The sequence below is a fragment of the Plecotus auritus genome (genome assembly GCF_963455305.1).
Source record: "Plecotus auritus genome assembly, chromosome: 7".
In the NCBI taxonomy this organism is placed as follows: domain Eukaryota; kingdom Metazoa; phylum Chordata; class Mammalia; order Chiroptera; family Vespertilionidae; genus Plecotus; species Plecotus auritus.
Genome location: NC_137774.1, coordinates 133,632,510 through 133,651,148, shown reverse-complemented (window position 1 = coordinate 133,651,148; position 18,639 = coordinate 133,632,510). Strand labels below are relative to the sequence as shown.

At 40.8% G+C, this 18,639-nt stretch overlaps 1 protein-coding gene and 1 pseudogene across 3 annotated transcripts in view; both read right to left on the bottom strand.

The window, feature by feature from the left end:
- Window positions 1-18,639, bottom strand: part of DMGDH (dimethylglycine dehydrogenase) — a 65,219-nt gene that overhangs the window by 16,502 nt on the left and 30,078 nt on the right. For both annotated transcript variants that reach the window (XM_080681477.1, XM_080681478.1), the window contains 7 exons: window positions 16,800-16,969; window positions 16,258-16,411; window positions 14,480-14,645; window positions 13,887-14,017; window positions 12,179-12,396; window positions 10,740-10,897; window positions 6,528-6,587 (listed from right to left, as the gene is read on the bottom strand). In XM_080681477.1, the coding sequence (XP_080537603.1) occupies window positions 6,528-6,587; window positions 10,740-10,897; window positions 12,179-12,396; window positions 13,887-14,017; window positions 14,480-14,645; window positions 16,258-16,411; window positions 16,800-16,969 (1,057 nt within the window). The remainder of the gene's footprint in view (window positions 1-6,527; window positions 6,588-10,739; window positions 10,898-12,178; window positions 12,397-13,886; window positions 14,018-14,479; window positions 14,646-16,257; window positions 16,412-16,799; window positions 16,970-18,639) is intronic.
- Window positions 7,924-10,621, bottom strand: LOC308254492 (DNA damage-regulated autophagy modulator protein 2-like; annotated as a pseudogene). Its single transcript has 2 exons — window positions 10,609-10,621; window positions 7,924-8,532 (listed from the first exon to the last, which is right to left on the bottom strand). The product of its transcript is annotated as a DNA damage-regulated autophagy modulator protein 2-like (transcript).

Genomic DNA, 18,639 nt, shown 5'->3' with positions numbered 1-18,639 from the left:
TTCATGAATAGTTATGCTTTAAATAATTTTTCTACAAAGAGAGACCCTGCATTTTCTAGAATTAACATTGTCTTCTAACTTGTGATTAATATATATTACATTTCATTCCATTTCTCTGGTTAGAAACCCAAGAGAGGAAAAGACAGGGAGAGAAAGAAAGGGGTGGGGGATTTTATAGAAAAAATATTCTGATCTGCTTAAACAGGTTACACTTAGTACTTGATTCTCCGTGACACTTGGCTGAGGTTCTCTGGAAATGAACAAAGATTCAGTAATTCCAAGAGGAAAATTCCAAGAATACATATGACTCCATTTTACGGCGGCTGATTTTCCTTTTGCTCTTGATGAATGCATTTTTTTCATTTCCAAATTAAAAAAAAAAAAACACATTTTTTCCCCAAAAAGTAACTTCCTTTGGAACAAATTCTAATACCAGTAAGAACAATAATATGAGTTGTTTCAGGTACAGGGGTTTTAGCTGAGGAAATTTAAAAGTACATACAAGCATTCTTTATTTTCACCTGCATCACAGTTCTGGTTAACACTTCCTTTCCAGGCCCTGTGCTCACTCTCCACAAGATGGCACTGTTTTGTACAGCTGAACTCCTCCTGTGGGCCATACCGTATTTTCACAATTAATGTTAAGAATGTTTCCTACAGCATTAGTTCCTGAAATACCATGTGTTTCAAGCTTCACGAGATCTGAGAGCACCCAGGAGTTATAGCTGTAACTTTTAGACCTGTGGCCTAGCAAGGGGTTTAATAAATTAAACCTAATAAATGTTGGCCAGATAAATGAATTGTGTGCACATGTTTACTACTTCAGTTAAGCCAGTGGTCGGCAAACTCATTCGTCAACAGAGCGGCAAACCGCGGCTCGTGAGCCGCATGTGGCTCGCGAGCCGCGGTTTGCCAACCACTGAGTTAAGCCAATGCCATGGGGAAACGGAAGCTCAAACAACTCTAAGAAGTAAGGAAGGCAAATACTATCACACCATCTTCCTTGGCCATCCAAGATTTCTTCCATATTCCATTTTTCTTTCCCTACTTTTATACTAATTTGACAAGAATTCAGTTCACTCTAATGAAGCCTAATGATCCATCTCCTCAGTCCACCTATTTTCCTTCTTAAAATGGGCAAAAGAGCTATTCTGATCCTACCATAAAACACAGAATTTGTTATAACAAAACATGACTATGGGGGTTTTAATTAATGAAATGTAGTTCATGTAAATTCTATGATATATGTTCCCAGAAAAAGGAATTCCTGGGCAGTTATTCAAGGCTGATACACTCTTTATGGGAAAGGACCTTGCTGGGAAAAGTGATGGGTGAGAAAGCACTACAGTGAGGTCAGAGTTCAACCTGGGCTGACCCTACTGACAGCACGTAGTTCTCTTTGCCTCTCTGTGCTTCAGTGTCCTCGTCCTTAAATGAGGAAGTGGGACTGAGGGATCTTCAGAGGCCTTCGCCACTGTGACATCTCTACATTTTTCTCATTATTATGGCTTATACGGTCTTTGTGTAAATGCTTAAGGGCCAAGCAGGGAATTCTCCAGGGAGGCATACCTGGTTTTATGGCTGTTCGCATTATTGCACTTCATTGATACTGTGTTTTTACACATGGAAGGCAAGACTCTACCAGCGGAAAGATTACAACTTACTTTATTGCAGTACTCGAGTATTGAGACCTTGCCTTCCATGTGTAGAAACAAAAAAACAAAACCCCAAAATCACAACATCTGTGAAGTGCAATAAAGTAAACAGCAATAAAATCAAGTATTGAGGATCTAAACAAAGTTGATTCAATCTATTTATCTGTTTAGAAATGAGCAAACATCAATATGGCTAGGGTGATACCCACTGACCACCTGAGTCAACATAATTGAGGAAGACAGGCTCAGGGAGGTCCAGGTCCTTGTGCTACATGGACCTTCACCAATGGAAGCATTGGAAATGAACTCTGTGACACCAGAATGAGGAGCAACAATTCAGAAATCATAAAAACACACCCTAAATCAAAATCATTTATTTGTTAAACTTAGTTCTGAGCTGGGCTTTGGTTATTAAAATAATTTTAGAGAAACTAATAAATATGCAATCCACACCTGCTTATAACCATAAAGGGAGTTCTAAAACCCATTTTCAATACGGAGTGATAATTTATCTGTGCCTTATTCCCAAACAATAATACCCAAACACTGAAGTGAAAGGGAGAGTTATCTATTTATCTAATGGTGACCAACAACAGAACTTTAGTGCTTTCAAGAGCCAGGTCATTTTTATCCTTATTTTAAATTCTGTGAGCAGAGGAGCAATCTGCTGCTAGGGTCTGCTTAAATTCCAAGCACCTGCTTTCTCTGGTCTGGAGGCAGATGGTACATCATAAAAATAAAAGTCAAGGGAAATATGCACAAAAAGATAGTCCCTTTAGGAGGAGGCTCTTTTTCCTAAAATCTAATACTGTAAATATACATGTTTATGTTAATATCTTAGCTCAGAATTGGGGAACTGATGCAGGGCATTAAAAAGTTCCTTAGGCTCAGATCTCGGAAGATGGCGGCATAAGTACGTGTCTGTACTTGCCGCCTCCCACAACCACATCAAAATTACAACTGAAATACAGAACAACCATCATCCATAATAGCTGGAAAGCTGGCTGAATGGAATTCCTACAAGTAGAGAAGTAAAGAAGGAAACACACTGAGACTGGAGGAGATACAGAGGTATGGAACAAGTTGATCCAGCACCCACGTGTGCTGCTTTTTTAACCGGGAGGGAGATCATCTCTGTGGAGGCCGCCCAGAGGAGCAAGGGGTCCCAGCCCCACACCAGACTCCCAGCCCAGGGTCCCAGAACTGGGAAAAGAAGTCCCTACGGGCAATAAGAGCTACGGGCTGTAAAAACCAGTGCTGACTGGGGCTCAGTGACACAGAGGCTGCTAGAGACCCAGCTGTTCCTCTTAAAAGGCCGGCACCATGAACTGAACTTACCAGGTCCTGCCTTCTCTGAGCTCCAGCACCAGGGCGAGGCTCTGGGGAACACAGACACATATGAGGAAGAATTGGATTGTCTGGCATTGGGGCAAGAACTCGGGGGGTGGGGGGTGGGGTTGGGGGGGAGGAGGCTTTCTCCCAGACAGAGGTGCTTGCAGGGAGCATTGTTCCTATGCTGGGACCTCCCCTGTTGCAGGGCTGATTGACAGCCATTTCTGTTTGCTCCGCCCTGGTGATTCCCTAAGACCCAGCCTCATCCAATTTACAACCCCACCCAAGCTGTGTGCAGCAGCTTTTACATATGAATGGCCTTTCCTTGCTCAGGGTAAAATCTCTCAAACAAGCTGCAGCTGGGTCGGGGAGCCCCAAACTTATCAATAAAAGACCCAAGACCTGGCACCAGCACCAGGCTGCCTTGCTTCATAGCTGGGCCTCATCTGGGCACTTCCAAACCTGATACAAAGGAGAGGAATCTGCATATCTCTCTATAGCTCCTGCTGGGTGGCCCCAGGCAGTGACTGGCCTTACACTTCCTTGGAGACCCAAGAGCCAATGTACCCAGTGGTCAGTGTCAGACCATACCAGATTACAACTCTACACATCCATAAGCGACACACTCAAGGGGCAGACTCAGTGAGCACCAAAGCCCCACTGAAGCAAGTCCATAGGGTTATTTCCTGCATAGCAGCTCTCCACTATAGTCCTATAGTCACAGCTGGTCCTCAAAGCCAAATGGCATGGAGGTCAATTCCTCCTAGTGACACCAATAGCAATCAAGTCTCAACTACAACAAGACTGTGCTCACAGCGCACAAAGGGGTGCACTTAGAGCTCCCAGCTCAGGTGACTGGGGAGGCTGAGCCACTGGGCCCTATAGAACACCTACTACACAAGGCCACTCTACCAATTCAAGGAGACATGGCAGCTCAATTCAATACATAGAAACAAAGACAGGGAAACAGCCATAATGCGGAGACAGGGAGGCATGTCGCAAATGAAAGAAATGGAGAGAGCAGACTACTGGATACAGAGTTCAAAACCATGGTTATAATGCTACTCAGGAATCTTCTAGATACCTCCAAAAAAAAAAAAAAATGGAAAAGGACCGGTTAGAAATTAAGCATACACTGACTGAAATAAAGAATAATATACAAAGATTCAACAGTGGAGTGGAGGATTCTGAGAATCAAATCAACGATTTGAAATATGCGGAAGCAAAAAACACCCAACCAGAAGAGCAAAAAGAAAAAAATCCAAAAATGTGAGGATGGTATAAAGAGCATACCAACATTTGCATTGTAGGGGTGCCAGAGGAGGAGAGAGAGCAAGATATTGAGGACCTGTTTGAAGAAATAATGACAGAAAACTTCCCCTACCTGGTGAAAGAAATAGACTTACAAGTCCAGGAAGTACAGAGAGTCCCACACAAAAGGAATCCAAAAGGACCACACCAAGACACATCATAATTAAAATGCCAAGAGCAAAAGACAAAGAGAGACTCTTAAAAGCAGCAAGAGAAAGCGGTTAGTTACCTACAAGGGAGCACCCATATGACTATCAGCGGATTTCTCAACAGAAACTATGCAGGCCAGAAGGGAGTGGCAAGAAATATCCAAAGTAATGAATAGCAAGAACCTACAACCAAGATTACTCTACCTAACAAAGCTATCATTTAGAATTGAAGATCAGATAAAGAGCTTCACAGACAAGAAAAAGCTAAAGGAGTTCATCACCACCAAACCAGTATTATATGAAATGTTGAAGGGTATTCCTTAAGAAGAGGAAGAAGAAGAAAAAGAAAAAGAAAAAATATGAACAACAAAATTGCAACAAATACATACCTATCAACAACTGAATCTAAAAATCAAAATAAACAAATAAGAAATCTAATGAATAGAATAAACCGGTGAATAAAATAGAATCAGAGGCATGGAAATGGAAAAGACTGACAATTCTCAGAGAAGGAGGGTGAGGGGGCAGGAAGAGATTAAACAAAGATCTTACCTGCATATGTGCATTACCTATGGACACAGACAATAGGGTGGCAAAAGCCTGGGGTGGGGTGGGTACCGGGTGGAGGGGGGCAAAGGGGAGGAAAAAGAGAAACATCTGTAATAATCTCAACAAAAAAGATTTTTTTTTAAAAAAGTTCCTTAGCCTGATTCATATGCATGTGTTCACATATTTCCATAGGATGGGGAATAGCCTTTATTTTAGCTTAATAGCACCTAAGGCAGAACAGCTTGTTATTGAAATTCTCACAAGTATCCCAAACAGCAGCAGCTGCTGTTCCAACCTACAGCCTAACTGCACCTCTATCGAGTTCTCATAGTGAGCAAAACACTGTTCAATGGCTGTGTGAGTCAGCTTAAGCTGCTACAACAAAGTCCCACAGACTGGGTGGCTTCAGCAACAGGAATTTATTTTCACAGTTCTGGAGACTGGGAAGATCACGGTGCCGGTCAATCCAGTCCCCCTGTAAGTGTCCTCTCCCTGGCCTTCTCACTGTGTCCTTACATGTACAGAGAGAAAGCTTCTGGTCGCTCTTTCTCTTATAAGTATATGAATTCCAACATGGGGGCCCCACCTCAGAATCTCCTAAACCTAATGACCTCACAAGAGCCCCACCTCCAAAGAGCATTATGGGGATTAAGGGCTTTAACACACAAATTATGGAGGGACACAACATTCCATCCAAACAATGGGATAACCTCATACATATATTTTATAGGGCTTATATAGCTAAGCTAAGCTGTAATAAGTTGTCCTCAATATGTTTTTCCACAATAATTAAGTAGGGTGGTGTTTCTCAAACTGTAGGTGCACCAGAACCCCCTGCAGTCTGGTAAAACAGATTTCTTGGCCTGACCCGCAGAGATTCTGATTTAGTACGTCTGGTATGGAACCCAAGTGATTGGCTTTCTCACAAGCTCCCAGATGCTGCTGATGTGTTCTGTCTGCTAAATGCACTTTGAAAACCACTGATATAGGAGTTCCCTTTAGAATGTCAGTATCAGTTATGCTTCTTTGGGCCTGTATTGGCTTCTCAGTAAATACCTGTTTTATGCTGAACGTATTTGAAATGTGTCATTGGCTTATACGCAGATGTTGCAGTTACATAGAAAGATGCTTAAAAGCAGATGGACAGATGTGCTGAGGCGAGGTTGCTTTGTGCTGTGAGCACCAGGGAGAGCCCATTCATCAGCATGTTTGCTGATGTGTGGCTGCACAAGTCTCCAGGTTTTTCAAGGATGTCTGCTGACATCTGATCCTGACTAATTTTTATCTTAGAATGTAGATTTAGTCTTTGAATGTGGATTCAGCTATCTTACCTCTACAAGCACAATGCAATAGTTTGACCTGACATCAAATTTTGAGATAGCTTAATATAACACACTTGAGCAATGCTTAGCATTTCTGTTCAACTCATTTGTCCTATAATCACATTTGGTTAAATTTTAAAGCAAGGTTCTGCCATGAAACAGCATAATTTTAAGATTTACTTCAAGTGCACTTTGGAATGTAAACATACCTTATTTAGCTTTACAAAATATTCCAAACCAGCTTCCAAGGGATTTGTATCGCAGTTCATCTAAAAGGGAAGCACACATTTTAAGTCTTAGATGAGTGCAAATAATTTCAGTAACTTTCATGGTTTTGTTTCTTTGTTTTCGTGTTGTTTTTTTGGAAAGAAAATACTTTTTTATTTTAAATATAAATTCTGAAAAAGGATAATTATTTACTGGTCTTTAAAGTGATTTTTAAAATCTAAAATTCAAATGTAGCCTTTCAGTTATTTCAATAGCAAAGTAGAAACTAAAACTCACAGTTTGTTTCCATGACTTTTATTATAATAAATAGCTGAGCGATACCACAACATGATGTTCCTTCCAGAAACAAGACTTTCATATACTTTTATGTAATAATCTTGCATAATTAGGTTTTGAAAAGTTATGAAGTAACTTGCTTATCTTACAATTAGCCAGGATTCAGGATAAGTAGAGGGGAAAGCAGATGGTAGGGAAATGATTTCTATGGAATTTAGGGAAAGATAAAAGGAAAAAGCAGACGTGAACTCTCAATCTTTTTTTTTAAATAGTCCTTTGGTTTTATTTTTGGGGATTAAAAATGAGTATAGGCATAAATGTTTCACCTGATCCTCTTAAAGATATCCTTTAAAATAATTTATAAAATGGCTTAATTCAGGTTTCTTGGTTATCAGGACCCATCAATGTCACTGTCAGCCTTGACTAATTGGTTGAAAATTTCAGAGCAGAAGAAGTAACTTATGAATATTTTCCCAATCCCTGAGAATCATAATCATCTCAGGACTATTTTATCCTTTCATCATACACTTCCGGAAAGTAGATATGTTCATTCATTGTTAACAGGACAAGGAGCAATGTATAGAGCAGGACTGGGAAATGTCTGGCCCACGGGCCATATAAGGCCTGCAAAATCGTTTGGTTTGACCCTGCCAAGGCATTAGGGGTGAGTTAATTAAGTGTTTGAGCAAATATAGCAGGCTAATTTTTAAGCTGATAATTTTGTACGGCCTGGGAATGATATTATAAATATCCAATGGCCCTTGAAAAAAAAAAGATTCCCCACCCCTGTCCTAGAGGGTTAATCCATGTAAATTGGCTCCCACCAGTAAATAAATTTTATGAAAATCAGGGATATAAGTCAGGAAGAAAACCAAAGGAAGAATGACCTAGACCAGTGGTCGGCAAACCACTGGACTAGACTAAATGTTACCGTGTAGTTGGAAGCTGTGAGGATTAGGCAATTGTGGCATATTGTGTGCAAAGAGGTAAAGGGTAGTATATGACAGTGGTCGGCAAACTCATTAGTCAACAGAGCTGCAAACCGCGGCTCGTGAGCCACATGGGGCTCGCGAGCCGCGGTTTGCCGACCACTGGTCTAGGTCATTCTGCTGCAGTAGTGATCATATGAAGCACATCACCTGTGTTTTCAGAGTTCCAGTGGAGTTTCTGTACTACATCTGAGCCCAAATTGCCACTACAAAAGTGATGAGCAAGTCAGCATGCTACGCGCACTTGCTCCACACCAGATGACCAGCAGTAGTCTGAGCCAGAAGACGTGTTTGCCATGAATCTGCGGCTGCATTTGGTAGGAAAGGACGGTCTGAACAAACATACACAGAGAGCCCATACCAAAAGGCAGCACTGCTCCACACACATGTGCAGCAAAAAAAGGTGGTTTTCTGGAAGGTTGCCACAACAGAAAGTCCTAAACAGCTCAGCAATCCCAGTCCAAGGCCAGCCTTGTTTAATTTGCTGATACACTTCCCTTAGGAATTCAGAGCATGAACTTGCTTATAACGAACATAGATGGTAGCAACTCATAAAACTGTGGTGAAATTTAACAGACAAGCATTGTTCTGGAGCTACTGTGCCAGTGTCACTGATACGAGGCGAACAGGGGCAGCAGGGTGGAGAGTCACAGCAGTCATGTATGAGAGTATGAAAGCAGCAGCTATCCAATTGCATGGGCTGAAGGCAGGAAACTGAGGCCTTACTGACACCACTGCATCTCAAACAGGTCTTAACACTTAGCAGTTCCTTGCTTCTTTGGTTTTCTCTTCCTCACTAAACTTCAAGTTCTGTGAGAGCAGGACCCAACTGTTTTCTTCACCATTATCTTTCCAGCTACTGTTTTAGTCTGTCTTCAAATCTGCCCAACCTGCCCCTTGTGTAGAACCTATGTTTTCTGCCTTCTTTGAAGATCCATGAATCAGAACTGCAGCTACAATTTTTAAATCTCATAAATATTTAAATGCCACTGGTAATAAGATGAATTCCTTACGCTGTCTCCTCTAAGTGGTGACTGCTTGCTAGGATGAGCCGCCAGGGCTGGCTGCTGGGTCCGGAGCCTGCAGGCTGGACAGAGATGGGCCTCAGTCTTTTCTAATGCAGTTGAGTTATTACAATATACTTCCAGTCAAAGCTAACACAACTACTTGAGACTAAACCTGAAGTTAATGTTCTTGCTTGTTTGTTTATTTTGTTGGTATTTATCTCTTTTGCTCCAAGAGAACTTGTCTAAACCTCATAAAAAGTAGGCAAACTTTTAAGAAAAACGACATCAGCACTAACCTAAATCAAATGTGTAATATAAGCTTGTTTCACATTATATAAAATGTGGTCTCATATTTTCTAATTAACTTGAATTAGTTATTTTTTTATCTGCTCAAAGTTTTAGAATTTCTCCCTGGAGGGTGGGGGTAGGGGGTGGGGGAGGGATTAAAACAAAGGCCAGAATATTTACTGCTATGATACCACTAGAGGGCGTGCTGGCACTGCTGGGAAATCAGGGACCTGGGATGGAGAAAAGTTGTTAAGAGGAGGATGGCTCCCAGAAAAGGCAGGGGATAATAAAAGGCAGGAGGGTGGAGGAGGGTGGAGAAATGCCGGACTCCAAGGACTGCTTCTGTGGCTTCATTCCTTGGGGAGCAGTGTGGGGACTCTCCCCGCTGCATCCTTATCTAAGGCCCCGGTTGTAGGCTGGGAACCCCTTGATAGAACATCTCTCCTGCAAAATGCCCACCGGCCCAGGGCCCTTCTTACAGTGGCTCCAGGAGGCTGCCCTCCCCACCTCAAAGCCCACTTGCTTCTGCCCATAGTTTAACTGCCCAGGGGGCCCTGCCTGGGCTTCCCAACCCCCTTTGCTCTCCAGTTGAATTCATTCTATTATATGCTAGGCACTTTATAGACTAATATCTATAACTCTGTAGGAGAAAGATTATCTCTATATTATAGAAAAGTAAACAGAGGCCCTGGAGAGTCAAGGCCACATGTGTGCTGGAGGATAAATTCAGACCCAAGAGACCCCTCTCTAACGTACACCCTTTACAGCTTTTCCTCATCTCACTTCTCAAGCCTAAAACCTCAATGTCTTCTAAGGAAACAACCAGGAATCTGAAAAAATTAAGGGGTCCAGAGATAGCCTGCCATGCTGGAGATAATAGGAGAAACGAGTTTGAACCATAGTTTGGCCACTTCATGTAACCCGGACAACATTGCTTACTGTTTCTTAGTGTGACTGGGTGAAGAATGGGGATACCCTGAGCCCCAACCCCTTGTCCAAGAATCAGCAATAATCAGGAGAACTGAGAAGGTACATGACATGATGCATATGAAAATGGTGTGTAACGATACAATAGAAATCCTTAGTTCCCATTATCAATGGTAGAAGTACGCTAGACAACACATCCTGGACCATCAACTGTGCTCCTCAGAAAAAAACCCGTTTGTTGTTATTTCCCCAAACAGGCTAAGAAGAAAATGAGAATGGGCAGCATGGCAGAGGAGGAGGAGAAGGAGGAAAAGGAGGAGGAGGAGGAGGAGGAGGAGGAGGAGGAGGAATTTAAAAGGTGATCCTCCTATTGTGTAGGGTAGGCAGGCTCCCTCAGAGCAGCTACAGCTCCACACACAGTCAGAGACAGTGTCCAGGGCTCTTTGCCAAGAGGAGGAATTTGGCAGAATAAACATTACATCATAATTACACTAAACTTTCAACTGCGAAATTGAAAAGAAAAACCTCTTCCTCTAATTAAATAAAGTTGCCTAATAATACATAACTTCTCTTACAGTCAGAGCCCATGTTAACGCAGTTAAAACTAGCCCTTATAAAAATAAAGAATGAAAAAAATAAAACTAGCCCTTTTATAAAAATCAGATATGATAAACAAAATTTTAATGAAGATGCTGGCATTTCAAACCTCAGACCCCCAGGCTCTGAAAGCTTTCTCCAGTCTTAGGGCATTCATGGCATATGTGCCAAAATTGTCGATTCCCTCCTCCTGGCCTGCATCCATGATGGCGTTATACAGTGCTGCAGAATCTTCTCGTCTGTGGTACAGCTCCCAACCCAGCTCACCTAAAAAAAACCCCACAAGTGCCACATCAGAGTAAGAACAATGGTCACAAGGTATAGTATGCATTAGCTAAAACACATAAATAAATGGAGAGATGCCATTTATGCAACATAGACATTGCTAAGTTTTAAAAGAACAGTTCATAAAAAAAAAAATGCAACAAAAACCTACTGCAAAATTCCTGCCCAATCCTGTCTCTCACTCAGAGGGCGGTATCTAGGACACCTCTTCACATGACGTAGAAAGACTATAGTGCAGGAGGAGTTCATCTTGACCCTTGACCGGCTTCATGATATTGAGTAATTCGCATGGCATAGTTTATCCAGATAAGGGGTTCAAGGTTTAGGAAACTCTACTCCCAACTTCTTGCCCCAAAATCACAAGACTTAAAATATAGGCACTTGACATTTATTCAAATGGTCTTCATTGTGGGACAGTCATAGTCTCTAATTCCTCCTACTCCCCCTTTCTCTCCCACTTGGTCATTTCTTTCACCATTAGAGCTATAGGCAAAAACCAAAGGAAATGAAACTCAACCCAGTCTGCTTATTTTTCATTCTGCTCGTGCTTTAGTCTGGTCACTACTTAGCCAAGGTTAGGTGGAAGGAGCGGGGGGAGGTACACATATGCCAGGGAAGGGCTACAGCCTTCGTATTATGTGTTCTCCTTATTCCCCAATGTTGAGGGCTAGTGGTGATGTGCCTTTCCAGGACACCACCAGAGCAAGAGCAACATGTACTTGAACAAATGCCTGGGCACCAAGTACTCTTTCTGTGAAGGGACAAGGAGGTCTAGAGGAAGTTAGATGTGAGCCCAGAGCACCAATGGGGAGCTGAAGAAAATTCATTCAACTCTGTTCTGAATACCTACTATGTGCAAGGTTAGGTACTATATGAAGATTTCCTCAATACATTTAGAGCCTAGAAAGAAAGATGGAAAACAGAAATGCTGCAAGAGAAGTGCCTGATACATTCAAGATGGTCTCTATGGGAGATGATCTTGAATGTTCCCAGATACAGTCCGCCGGCCTAAATATTCTGTCAACCCTTCCAACTGTTCCAGCAGCCATCATCTTCCCATTCTTTTATCTACTCTTACAAGTGGTAGGCTGCTATAGAACAATTGGAAACTTGTGGAATGATCCCTCAGGCTAAAAGTGCAGAGACAGAATTGTCATAAAAGTTGGGCAGGAGAAATCTTTCTCCAAAATTATACTGATGAGAGAGAGACCATTTTTGGTAGCTTCTTTTAAATTTTACTCTAAATTATTTTCTGATTCTTACCAGTATAAGATATCCTAATAGCAGTGACAGGAATGTTGGAAACCTTTAAAGACTTGGTTTGAAGAAACTTGAAGACATCATCACTAAGATCTTCAGAGGTCAGTTTCTGAAGGACCTTTCTTGCATGTGGCCCTGCAACTCCAAGGACTCCAAGCTCATCAGTTATGTTTTTAATTTCAACATCATATCCACCTTTGACTGCCTCTTCTTCAATCCATCTGCATTTGAGTCATAAACATTGTGTTAAATCTTGCTTGAATAATGCATGTTGGTAACATATTATTTCTCTGAAGACATATTTGGTGTCTAGAATTACCAGGAAGTCCCCAGGGCATCATTTCATATAATCACCTAATTTTTAAAGTTGAGGAATCTGAGTCCCAGACATGTTAAGTGATTCTCTGTAAACCACCTGCTTATATAAACTGGGGGTAATTTTTCACAGTACAGAAGGATCCTTCAATTGAAATGAGCTCTGGCACACAATTACTTTAAATAGTGACAGCCCTATTGTATTTAAACTAATGACTCAATCTTCAAAAATTAATTTAAACCCAAATTTTCTCTAATACCTGTACACAGGAGACACATTCATGCTGCCAAAAGTCAATAATGGGCCTGCCATCAGACACAGAATTACTCTGACAATCCCAAGGAAAATATAAAAACTCTAAAGACTATTTTCAATTTCTGTCCTGATGAGTTATTAGAACCCGGTTATAGAGTTTGTTTATGATTTATTGAGCAGTCCCTAGAACTACACAGGTCTATTGTAAAAGGATCGCCTGGATTTACACAAAGCTAAGCTACTACCAAAACAGCTCCCAATACATCCTGGATTGGAGGATCTAATTTGCAACATTTTATAACTAGAGTGAGAATCTGTCAGTGTCAAGATTTCTCCTGCCCAACTTTTATGCCTTTTCACTCCTAGCTTGACATTTAGTAAACAATAATATTCCAAATTCTAGAGATTCATGTGAAGGATCAACCTGACAGGTCAACAATTTAGATCCAACTGTGGACCAGAGAGCACAAAGCATGAAAAAGGGAGAAGATAACCCAGGGAGGCAGCTTCCTGTACTAAATGTGGGCATCAGAATAAAAAAGACTGGCTTCAGCAAGTTACTTTAATGCAAACTTCAGTTTCCTCATCTGAAAACGGGAACAGTATATACCATGCAAATACATATCTATTAAGAGAGTTAACATAATATGTAAAAAGAGTTCTGACACAATGATGATGCCCGTAAACAGGAGGTGATATTATTAGAACCACTACAGGAATTCCCTTTTGGAAGGGGGTGGAGACAGGGTCCCTCACTTTAAATAATTTCCGTATAGACATGAAGTTTATTTGAAACAACAAGGTTTAAGAACTAAAGTTGGCCCTGGCTGGTTTGGCTCAGTGGAAAGAGCGTCGGCCTGCGGACTGAAGGGTCCAGGGTTCGAGTCCGGTCGAGGGCATGTGCCTTGGTTGCGGGCGCGTCCCCAGTAGGGGGTGTGCAGGAGGCAGCTGGTCAATGTTTCTCTCTCATCGATGTTTCTGTCTCTCTCCCTTCCTCTCTGTAAAAAATCAATAAAATATATTAAAAAAAAAAAAAAAGAACTAAAGTTGTACTTTCAACTACTAGTGAAAGAAAAACTCAGTTTAAGATTGAGTCAATGTTTAATCTATACACAGTTATCTTACTTGGTGCACACTTACCTAAGATCATGAAGTTCTGATCCAGAACCAGTTATTAATAGAAACTCCCCAGGAGACTGGTGAGAAACAGTCAGCTCAGCATACACTCGACCTTTTGGTGTTAACATGTGACTTATATTTGTAAAACCCACCTGCACAAAAGAATTTAAAATTATCTCAGGATGAAACAAAAATCTTATGTATCCCTTTTAAACCAACATGAAAATAAAAATGTGAGTGTCAACAATGAAAAACATCTGAATCTTATCATTTATATCACTTGTATGAATTATTTACAAACCTAAGTCCAAGATTAATTTAAAGTTCTCAGTTTAAATTACAATTATTTGTCATAAAAATCATACTTCAGTCAAAGTTGTAGTTCCTACTGACACAATTAAGAAAAGTTCGTAAGATCCTTGGATGATAACTCATTCAATAAAAATTTAAATTAAAAAATTAGCTAGAATACTCTTGATCAGTTGAAGAGTTCTAGTGTTCACATTAGTGGACTAAAATAACATATTGGGGGGTTCTATTTTTTTGTTTTAAATGAGGGGATAGAGTTAAACAGGCCACAGTCCTGAACCTTGTACCATTATAAGGTTATTTACCTTTGGAATGACGTTTGCAAAGAGATGGTCCAACAATCTAGTAGAATCTTGGCCTTTGATGTTAAACTTGCCAAATGGTGACAGGTCAATCACCCCTACTCTTTGCATAACTTGTTTATACTCAGAGCCCACCGGCTCAAACCAGTTTGTACGGCGAAAACTTGGCCTGAAACACAAAGTTTGTCATAAAACAACTGTCATACATTTTCAGAGAATTACAGAATAAGGATATTTTAATTAACTCTATTCATCTAGTAAATCCTATTTGGGGAAAAAAATGCAACCTAAAATTCTGCTCGGCAAATCACATGTATATGTTGGAATCTGATTTTTTAAAGTTACTCATATGTCCCTTTTAACTCATTTCATAGTGAGTAAATTATTTATTAACTAGAAAGTAAGATAGGACATGTGGGCTTTCAAATCCGGAAGAGAGCTTAGAAGTCAACCAGTCCTGTGGTCACCTAAGGAGCATTTAAAAAATGCTAATTTTTTGGACCTAATTCAAAACATATGGGGGTGGAGCTATCTTGTTCAGCACTCCTCAAACATTAATGCAAATAGAATCATTGCACTTATTAAAATACAGCTTCTGATGCAGCAGGTCTCGGTGAGGCCATATTCTGCATTCACAGGCTCTACACCTGGACTAGGCAAGGATCTGATCCAACATCTTCATTTTTTAGACAAAAGACAAAACGTGAATTCCAAGGCTTTGCATTATTTACTGACAGAGCTGGCCTGGAACAAAGGTCTCTGATTCATTATGCAGGGTCCCTTCTACTTGATGAAGTGGACTCCTAATGTGGTATTTTAACTTCAGAGGAGGATGCTAAGTCTGCAAAATGAGTTTTCAGTAGTTTAATTATTAAAATAGTAAAAGAAACAAGCCAGATCCAAACAGTACAAGGTTAAGAATAGATCTAGCATTTATCTGAGTCATTTAGGAAAAACCAAACCAATGTTTTGCCCCCAGATAATCTAGACTGGCTGCCTGGGGAGCCCAAATAAAGTAATCAACAACTAGCCTTCTACTATATTTTACACCATTTAGGTTTGGTGTTAAAGCAGACATCAAAACTGTTTTTAAATACGCAATAAAAAAAGGTAACTTAATTTCTAGATTTGCTATTTGTCTTCTCTTGGGTTATGAATTCTCGTGAGAAAAAAGTATGTAATCACTATAAATCCCAAGTACAATGATGACATGTAATCCAAGTAAAACAAAGGCAACAACTTTAGAGGAGTTCAGAGAATTGTTTTAGCGACAGTCTTTATGTTTTAGATTAACCTTAAATGCTAAGGAAATGATCCTTTCTCCTCCTTTATCAACAGTGCATACAATTTGCATGACTTGGTGTACACACACTGGGAGGTAGTTGCTTTGAGCTATTCCTTGCTAACTAGAAGACCCATACTTCCACACTATATCCATACTATGTGATTCAACCAGGCATCCTAAACTGGGACAAACCTTTAGGAGCCAACCGAGGGCATGTGAGGATTTGGAGGGGGTGAGAAGGTTCCTCTGAGCTCCTGGGAAATGCCAAGAGGAGGCTTCACCGGGGCTGGTGTATGGCTCGTGGGGCCAAATGGGTCCTAGATGTGGGCCAGTGTCACGTGGGATAGACTAATGCCTCCACTGCCAGAAAGTAAATGTTGTAGGAATGAGGTGGAGCGATAGGGTGGGAGGGGAATCGGCACTGATGTCCCTCCATCCCACCTCTGAAATTGCATTCTGCAGTCAGAGCCCCAGGCAGGTCAAGTCATTTACTTACATGTACCCGGTGTCCTGGCCCAGTCTGTAGAACCAGTGTGGCTGTTCCCAGCCCGCATGGAATCCCATGGAACATTTAGACTCCAGGGTTTTATAAAGCCCACTGACTCGCTGAGTCGGCCTCCCAGCAAACCGTTCTTCTTTAGGGTACCCAACTGAAAAAGGAAATCCAGGACTTTAACAGAATATAACCAAAGCTAGCAAATACTTTGAAGGGATTCACAAAATGGAGAACAGCACTTAAAATCCAGAAGCATATACCTGTATTAAATTGATGTAAAATAAAACCCTCAATGCTGTCATTTTTATATTGATCATCAAAGGGGAAAGTCAAAATGAATTTAAAGCCGAAAATCACTGATGCACTCTGCACATGAAGTATATACATTAACATAGATTTCTTGTTGCATCTTAGAGGCACAACGCTTTTCAGACTCCCTAACCACTCCCACCAAAATGCACAGAACAAAAAGCATCTAGAGTCAGAGGCGCTGCAAGTCCATTTTGTACACACTCTGAAGACACAGTAAATTTGAACTTTACCAATATTGTTGAATCCATACGACTCTCTTGCTTTGGCCTCAGTGTACTGAGTGGTTGTCCATTTGCCATATCGATTGGGATCCAATTCTATTAGGTCAAAAGGAGGCTCTCCATGCAGGATCCAGTCACTGAGATATTTCCCTACCCCGCCGGCGTGGATTATGCCATATCTTTCAAATACAGAGATACATATGCTGTTACTGACACGTGTTATTTTCAAACAACAAAACATGTCCAAATATTTTTTAGGGCCTTAAAATTGGGGTGTTCTGTGCTATTCATAATCTTTAGGCTATCATACTTTTTCCTCAAAAAGAAAACATATTTAGGCATCCAAATTAAATGCACCTGACTTTGTAGCTAGTTTGTTTCCACAGTTTCAAGAGATACATACATGCAAAGCAGCCTACAACTCTTAGCTAGTAAGGATGCTCACTTTAGGAAAATGAGGTGAAGGAAGCAACAGGCAGATGTAGTTGACACCTGATCAGCCCTCTTGAGCTGTGATTGGAAATTTGAAGAAACTTGTACACTGTGGAGTGGGATGCTCATCTCTTCTCGGACCAATTTAGTTCTGTGCCAGGGTCTTGGGCCATTATCTTAGAAGCATTCACACAAGAGGCACTCACCCTGAGACTTGTGGGGAGGAGGCAGAAAGGAACACTGGCTCCTGTATTTTGTAACTAATGGGTCACTTGGTGTAGAAGATGGGCTTGTTTTTTATTTCCATACGAAGATGCTTTAAAACCAAGAACATGATTGTGGCAAATAATGTGATATAGATGGAGGGATCATAGCTTAATGTTGGCTGTGTGCTGTTCCTCCCACTCACTCTCGTGTAGTGAAGGTCTTTACCATGGGTTCATCTGTGGTTTAAGAGAGGCTTCTGGGGAACTGGCTGAGCAGGGGCTTATGGAGAGATGGCCACGAAAAGGAGCTTCATGAGCAGACCTCTAAATGCAAGAAATTACAGGACTCAAATCACAGCACCTTAACAGCCAGGTTCTAAGTGCTTGGGAGGAGCTTAGCAAAGATTGGAAATGTCAACTAACTTTTACCAGGTTTGTTATTTGATAAAAGCAAGTGCCTAAATGTGTTAGAAGGCTATTTCTCCAGCAGAATAAAAACTCAGCAATAGGTAGTTCTCTTGATAGCTTAAAGAAGAAAGACGGGCCATCCAAATTATCCACAATCTAAGTTTTAAGAAAGCAAGAAAAATTATGAAATATGTACTTAAAATAATTATGAAAGACATGTTTAAAATGTTTATTCACTTACCGAGGCCCAATGTATGAAATACAACAGTTGCCATCTTTGAGAGCTAGAGGTACTGTATACAAGACTTGAAACTGTATAAACTTTTACTGACATTTATTGAAAGTGTTTACCATTTTCCAGGCATTGTTTCCATCTAACATGTACCAACTGATTAATTCTTTAGCAGCTCTATTTTGCCAGTGAGAAAATCAATCCGCACATATGTGTTAAATAAGGTCACACAACAATAAAGGGCAGATTCAGTATGAAAATTCAGTCATCTGACCCCAGTGTATACTCCCTCTTATTGGACTTGACTTTGATGGTTCTATATCTTTTTTTTCAGCCAAGATACACGTGACAGAATTCACATCCCTGGCAGACTCCTTGAGCATAGCCAGGTTTGTACTTTGGTTTCCTCTGGTCTCATTGCTATACCATCATATTCTTTCCCTCTCAACAATGCCCATGAGCAAACAAATGGGGCAGGGTGCTAGTATTAGGGGATAATCCTGAATCAAATCTAATTTCTTTTTAAAAAGAAAAACTTTTAATAATGTCCACTCTCTAACCATCACCAATT